Source organism: Gobius niger, assembly GCF_951799975.1.
Source record: "Gobius niger genome assembly, contig: SCAFFOLD_104, whole genome shotgun sequence".
Taxonomy (NCBI): Eukaryota; Metazoa; Chordata; class Actinopteri; order Gobiiformes; family Gobiidae; genus Gobius; species Gobius niger.
In genome coordinates, this window is record NW_027639094.1 from 86,815 (window position 1) to 95,023 (window position 8,209).

The 8,209-nt window shown below is 41.7% G+C and overlaps 1 protein-coding gene across 1 annotated transcript; it reads right to left on the reverse strand.

Annotated features, from left to right (window-relative positions):
* Nucleotides 1–275: 275 nt before the first annotated feature.
* LOC306982898 (coagulation factor X-like) lies at nucleotides 276–7,446 on the reverse strand (the record flags this gene model as incomplete). Its single annotated transcript, XM_079583342.1, is given in 8 exon segments — nucleotides 276–647; nucleotides 5,003–5,098; nucleotides 5,100–5,129; nucleotides 5,201–5,248; nucleotides 5,250–5,398; nucleotides 7,158–7,229; nucleotides 7,232–7,274; nucleotides 7,353–7,446. Coding segments are annotated over 8 exon segments (904 nt in total), but the record flags the coding sequence as incomplete, so codon positions are not given.
* Nucleotides 7,447–8,209: the final 763 nt, after the last annotated feature.

The following is an 8,209-nucleotide window of genomic DNA, read 5'->3' on the forward strand; positions in this document are numbered from 1 at the left end:
AATGTACTGAACAGGCTAGTGCTAACGGCTATAGGAAAATACACTGAACAGGCTAATGCTTGCAGCTATAGGAAAATACACCGAACAGGCTAATGCTAGCAGCTATAGGAAAATACACTGAACAGGCTAATGCTAGCAGCTATAGGAAAATGCACTTCTTTCCAAAATTAATGAATTATTGGTACGACAAACAGTGAAATCAATAATTGTTAAGTTGTTGAAATTCCATTGGAACCGAAAGTCATGATTTTGGGAATATTCCTGAGTGACGGGGCTCAGGACATCCCCGTGGCGTTCGTCCCATTTACGGCGCTCTCGATTGTCCCGTTCATGCTCTCGTTCGTCCCATTTACGGCGCTCTCGTTTGTCCCGTTCATGCTCTCGTTCGTCCCGTTCATGCCCCTCTCGTCCCGGTCCAGGGTCCTCTCCTCCCGCTCCACCGTCTCCCGGATCCAGTCCAGGAAGTTGCCGAGTCGCGTGTAGACCCCGTACTTCCCGCGGGCGGCGCACTGCTCGCCCCAGCTGACCACGCCCGTCAGAAACCACGCCCCCCGGAAGTGGACCACGAAGGGACCGCCGCTGTCTCCGCTGCACGAGTCCCGGGACGCGTCCACGTAGCCGGCGCAGAACATGTTATCGGTCACCACCTGCAGGGGGCGACAGGTGTTATTATCACCTGCAGGGGGCAGCACAGAGCCGTGGGAAGATATTTTGGTTAGGGGGCGCTGAGGGACAAAATGTACCCCCAAAATACTTTTTCTGTGCATAAATCCTATTTTTTTACCTCTTAACTCCCGCCTGAACCGAGAGCATTTTCTCCAGTTCAGCTTTACCCAAATCCTGTAGGCCAGTGTAACGCCTCATTTGAAAGCTAAGATCTACAAAACTCATCTAAATGGATCTTTTTCCTCACGTCAGATTATTTTTCATCACTTTTTTTGCTGGGCAGTCGTCTCATTTTTGTCACTTTTTCGTCAAATTATTCGCATTTTTTGGTCAAATTCTCATCACTTTTTCGTCAATTTTTTGTAATTTTTTGTAATTTTTTTTTTACTTTTTTGTCAATTTTTTCTAAATTTTCCGTCAAATTTTTCTCACTTTTTTGTCAATTTTTGTCATTTTTTTCTCAATTTTTCGCCAAATTTTTCTCACTTTTTTGTCACTTTTTAGTCTATTTAAAAAAAAAAAAAGTCAAATTTTTCTCCATTTTTCGTCAAATTTTTCTCACTTTTTTGTAAATTTTTTGTCACTTTTTTCACATTTCCATCCTTGTTTTCGTCTCAGTTTCGTTGCTATTTTCACACCTTTTTTCCAGAAGCTTTTGGATTGGGGTAAAGCTGGAGAAAATGTGCTCGGTTCAGGTCTCCCACCTGAAGGGGTTAACATTGCCTGCAGTTCACAAATTATCCACCAGGGGGTGCTGCAGCGCCCTCAGCACCCTGGGTTCTCACAGCCTTGGGGCGACACGTGTTATTATCAACAGGGTAATGCTAACGGCTATAGGAAAATGTACTGAACAGGCTAATGCTAACGGCTATAGGAAGATGTACTGAACAGGCTAATGCTAACGGCTATAGGAAGATGTACTGAACAGGCTAATGCTAACGGCTATAGGAACATGTACTGAACAGGCTAATGCTAACGGCTATAGGAAGATGTACTGAACAGGCTAATGCTAACGGCTATAGGAAAATGTACTGAACAGGCTAATGCTAACGGCTATAGGAAAATGTACTGAACAGGCTAATGCTAACGGCTATAGGAAAATGTACTGAACAGGCTAATGCTAACGGCTATAGGAAAATGTACTGAACAGGCTAATGCTAATGGCTATAGGAAAATGTACTGAACAGGCTAATGCTAACGGCTATAGGAAGATGTACTGAACAGGCTAATGCTAACGGCTATAGGAAGATGTACTGAACAGGCTAATGCTAACGGCTATAGGAAGATGTACTGAACAGGCTAATGCTAACTGCTATAGGAAGATGTACTGAACAGGCTAATGCTAACGGCTATAGGAAGATGTACTGAACAGGCTAATGCTAACGGCTATAGGAAAACGTACTGAACAGGCTAATGCTAACGGCTATAGGAAAATGTACTGAACAGGCTAATGCTAACGGCTATAGGAAAACACACTGAACAGGCTAATGCTAACGGCTATAGGAACATGTACTGAACAGGCTAACGCTAACGGCTATAGGAAAATGCACTGAACATGCTAATGCTAATGGCTATAGGAAAATGTACTGTACAGACAAATGCTAACGGCTATAGGAAAATGTACTGAACATGCTAATGCTAATGGCTATAGGAAAATGTACTGAACAGCCTAATGCTAACGGCTATAGGAAAATGTACTGAACAGGCTAATGCTAGCGGCTATAGGAACATGTACTGAACAGGCTAATGCTAACGGCTATAGGAACATGTACTGAACAGGCTAATGCTAACGGCTATAGGAAGATGTACTGAACAGGCTAATGCTAACGGCTATAGGAAAATGTACTGAACAGGCTAATGCTAACGGCTATAGGAACATGTACTGAACAGGCTAATGCTAACGGCTATAGGAAGATGTACTGAACAGGCTAATGCTAACGGCTATAGGAAAATGTACTGAACAGGCTAATGCTAACGGCTATAGGAAAATGTACTGAACATGCTAATGCTAATGGCTATAGGAAAATGTACTGAACAGCCTAATGCTAACGGCTATAGGAAAATGTACTGAACAGGCTAATGCTAGCGGCTATAGGAAGATGTACTGAACAGGCTAATGCTAACGGCTATAGGAAAATGTACTGAACATGCTAATGCTAATGGCTATAGGAAAATGTACTGAACAGCCTAATGCTAACGGCTATAGGAAAATGTACTGAACAGGCTAATGCTAGCGGCTATAGGAACATGTACTGAACAGGCTAATGCTAACGGCTATAGGAACATGTACTGAACAGGCTAATGCTAACGGCTATAGGAAGATGTACTGAACAGGCTAATGCTAACGGCTATAGGAAGATGTACTGAACAGGCTAATGCTAACGGCTATAGGAAGATGTACTGAACAGGCTAATGCTAACGGCTATAGGAAGATGTACTGAACAGGCTAATGCTAACGGCTATAGGAAGATGTACTGAACAGGCTAATGCTAACGGCTATAGGAAGATGTACTGAACAGGCTAATGCTAACGGCTATAGGAAGATGTACTGAACAGGCTAATGCTAACGGCTATAGGAAAATGTACTGAACAGGCTAATGCTAACGGCTATAGGAAAATGTACTGAACAGGCTAATGCTAACGGCTATAGGAAAATGTACTGAACAGGCTAATGCTAACGGCTATAGGAAAATGTACTGAACAGGCTAATGCTAATGGCTATAGGAAAATGTACTGAACAGGCTAATGCTAACGGCTATAGGAAGATGTACTGAACAGGCTAATGCTAACGGCTATAGGAAGATGTACTGAACAGGCTAATGCTAACGGCTATAGGAAGATGTACTGAACAGGCTAATGCTAACTGCTATAGGAAGATGTACTGAACAGGCTAATGCTAACGGCTATAGGAAGATGTACTGAACAGGCTAATGCTAACGGCTATAGGAAAACGTACTGAACAGGCTAATGCTAACGGCTATAGGAAAATGTACTGAACAGGCTAATGCTAACGGCTATAGGAAAACACACTGAACAGGCTAATGCTAACGGCTATAGGAACATGTACTGAACAGGCTAACGCTAACGGCTATAGGAAAATGCACTGAACATGCTAATGCTAATGGCTATAGGAAAATGTACTGTACAGACAAATGCTAACGGCTATAGGAAAATGTACTGAACATGCTAATGCTAATGGCTATAGGAAAATGTACTGAACAGCCTAATGCTAACGGCTATAGGAAAATGTACTGAACAGGCTAATGCTAGCGGCTATAGGAACATGTACTGAACAGGCTAATGCTAACGGCTATAGGAACATGTACTGAACAGGCTAATGCTAACGGCTATAGGAAGATGTACTGAACAGGCTAATGCTAACGGCTATAGGAAAATGTACTGAACAGGCTAATGCTAACGGCTATAGGAAAATGTACTGAACATGCTAATGCTAATGGCTATAGGAAAATGTACTGAACAGCCTAATGCTAACGGCTATAGGAAAATGTACTGAACAGGCTAATGCTAGCGGCTATAGGAAGATGTACTGAACAGGCTAATGCTAACGGCTATAGGAAAATGTACTGAACATGCTAATGCTAATGGCTATAGGAAAATGTACTGAACAGCCTAATGCTAACGGCTATAGGAAGATGTACTGAACAGGCTAATGCTAATGGCTATAGGAAAATGTACTGAACATGCTAATGCTAATGGCTATAGGAAAATGTACTGAACAGCCTAATGCTAACGGCTATAGGAAAATGTACTGAACAGGCTAATGCTAGCGGCTATAGGAACATGTACTGAACAGGCTAATGCTAACGGCTATAGGAAGATGTACTGAACAGGCTAATGCTAGCGGCTATAGGAACATGTACTGAACAGGCTAATGCTAACGGCTATAGGAAGATGTACTGAACAGGCTAATGCTAACGGCTATAGGAAGATGTACTGAACAGCCTAATGCTAACGGCTATAGGAAAATGTACTGAACAGGCTAATGCTAACGGCTATAGGAAAACACACTGAACAGGCTAATGCTAACGGCTATAGGAAAATGTACTGAACAGGCTAATGCTAACGGCTATAGGAAAACACACTGAACAGGCTAATGCTAACGGCTATAGGAACATGTACTGAACAGGCTAACGCTAACGGCTATTGGAAAATGCAGTGTACAGACAAATGCTAATGGCTATAGGAAAATGTACTGAACAGCCTAATGCTAACGGCTATAGGAAAATGTACTGAACAGGCTAGTGCTAACGGCTGAATGCTAATGTACTGAACAGGGGGCGCCACATGTTATTTTCACCTACACCACCTTTCGTACCTGCTCTGTGGAGAGGCTGCAGGTGCTGTGGCTCACCACGGGCAGCGCCACCTTCCTGAGGAAGCGGGAACTGCGGCCCAGGTACTGCGTGGTGCCCCCAGCCGGAGACCACGCCCACCGTGCTCTTCTGGAGGACGATAACCACATAAACGATAAACAGAACTATAAACGTGAGTGTATTCATGAGCAGACTCTGACCCGCAGCAGCGCCCTCGCCAGGCCGCGGTCGGGAAGGCAGGCGGGGCAGCGCCGTGCGGCCCAGGACCACCGGGCTCTGCAGGAGGACCAGGGCCAGGTCGCTGTCGAAGGTGAAGTCGTGGAAATGAGGATGAACCAGGACCTTCTGCACCTTGATCCTCTGCTCCCCCCGGGACGGGCGCAGCCGGTCCACCCCGCCTGGAAACGGCGGAACCATTGGGAAAAGTTAGAAGATCGGGAAAGAATCGGGAGAGTTTGGAAGAGGGAAATAGGTTTAAAAAAAAAAATGAGGGAAAATTCAGAAAGACCTGGGAAAGAAACTGTGGAAAATCAGACCAACCTCACAGCCCTGACCCCCCTCTGACCTGGAGCTGATGTTTCATCTACATCCGGCCCTCCAGCACAGAACCTCAGGCCCTCAAGATGATTTTGAGAAACATTATCATACAAATCAGAGAGTTCCTTTAACACTATTACAGTTAAATGGGAAAAATAAAGGTAGAAATACTGTCAATGCACCCAATGAGGTCATGAGAAGAAATGACATAAATCTGCTTGAATTAAGAGATTACATTTAAAGGGGGGGTATTCTGCAAAGTGGACTTTTTCAAGCTTTCCATCATGTTATTCTGTCACTCCCTCGTTAAAAACATGCCTGAAGTGTTGCCTTGGCACATTCACGTATTTCTGAGTAATCTGTAAAAACTCTGATGGCGGCCATTTTAGGGATAGGTTTGCCTGAGTCCTCCTAGGAACGCCCCCACCTCCTGGAGACGCCTCGAGCTTTCGTCACAGCCGAGTAACCAACCACTGCTCCTCAGCAGAACCCCCTCCCCACTGATGCCACAGACAGCGTGTGGAGGGGGCGTGTCTAAAGGCTCAGAGGTTCTTAACCCCTTAACTCCCGCCTGAACCGAGAGCATGTTCTCCAGTTTAGCTTTACCCCAATCCAAAAAGCTTCTGGGAAAAAGCAGAGACGAAAACAATGATGGAAATGTGACAAAAAAGTGAGAAAAAATTGACAAAAATGTGATGAAAAATTGATGAAAAAGTGGCAAAAATGTCACAAAAATGTTAAAAGAAAATAGACAAAAAATTGACCAAAAAGTGACAAAAATTTGATAAAAAATTGACAAAAATGACAAAAATGTAGCAAAAAAGTTACAAAAAGCTTCTGGAAAAAAGGTGAGAAAATAGCAACAAAACTGAGACGAAAAATTGATGAAAAAATGACAAAAAATGGATAAAAAAATGACGAAAAAATGACAAAAAATGGATAAAAAAATGACGAAAAAAGGACAAAAAATGACAAAAATTGATTAAAAAATGACAAAAAAATGACAAAAAAAATGATTAAAAAATGACGAAAAAATGACAAAAAATGGATCAAAAAATGACAAAAAATGACAAAAAATGACAAAAAATGACGAAAAAATTACAAAAAATTACAAAAAATGGATAAAAAATGACGAAAAAATGACAAAAAACAGAAAAAAAAATTGATAAAAAATTCATTAAAAAAATTACGGAAAAATGACGGAAAAATGACGGAAAAATGACAAAAAATTGACAAAAAAGTTACAAAAGCTTCTGGACAAAAGCTGTGAAAATAGCAACAAAACTGAGACGAAAACAATGATGGAAATGTGACAAAAAGTGACGAAAAATGTATGAAAAAGTGACAAAAATGTCACAAGAAATTGATAAAAAATGTATGAAAAAATACCAAAATATGATTTAAAAAAATGACAAAAAAGTTCCAAAAATGAATTGAACAAAAAAAATGATGGGAAAAAATGTGATGACGTGAGGAAAAAGATCCTCTCGGTTCAGGCGGGAGTTAAGAGGTTAAAGAGACAGAGGCCGATTTCAAGACATTCACTACAGCCATTTTGAGAGAGACATTTTATACAAGGCAGTTATTCTAATTTACTGCATTTTGTGTCATTTAAAGTACCGACGGTCACGTGGTCGGCCTGGGTTTGGCTGAAACAATGCGCCGCAGAAACGACCCATCGCTCGGACACAGCGTCCCGCCGCAGAACCCGAACCCGTCCGGCCTCCGGATCAGAACCTGTGGCAGAGTTTGGGAGCGGCCCACACGTTACCGGAGCTCAAAGCGAAGGTCTGGTCTTCTACGCGGACTACGCACCGTCCACGGACTCCCGCCCAGCTTCTCCAGGTCTCCGCCCACGATCCGCCCATCCTCGCTCAGCCCCGCCCACGAGCCGTTCAGGGCGGGAAACCTGAACGTCACACAGGAGAAGTTAGAGGCGCCATCTGGTGGTGGAAAGCAGAGCCGTGGGAAGATGTTTTGGTTAGGGGGCGCTGAGGGACAAAATCTACCCCAAAATACTTTTTAACTCCGCCCTGAACCGAGAGCGTTTTCTCCAGTTCAGCTTTACCCAAATCCTGTAGGCCAGTGTAACGCCTCATTTGAAAGCTAAGACCTACAAAACTAAATGGATCTTTTTACTCACATCAGATTTTTTTTCATCACTTTTTTTGTCGGGCAGTCGTCTCATTTATGTCAAATTTTCATGACTTTTTTGTCACTTTTTAGTCCATTTTTTCTAAATTTTTGTCGAATTTGTGTCATTTTTTGTAGATTTTTTATAAATTTTTTGTAAATTTTTCATCAGATTTTTGTCACTTTTTCATCAAATTATTCACGTTTTTTGGTTAAATTCTTATAACTTTTTCGTCAAATTTTTCTCAATTTTTCATCAATTTATTGTCAAATTTTCGTCCATTTTTTCTAAATTTTTTGTCAAATTTTTCTCACTTTTTTGTCGAATTTGTGTCATTTTTTGTAAATTTTTCTTACATTTTTTGTCAATTTTTCTCAATTTTTCATTAAATTTTTCTCACTTTTTCTGTCACTTTTTCATCAATTTTTCGTGAATTTTTTGTAAAATATTTCTCACTTTTTTGTCACTTTTTTGTAATTTTTTTCTCATTTTTTTGACAAAAATTTTCTCACTTTTTGTCACTTTTCTTCAATTTTTT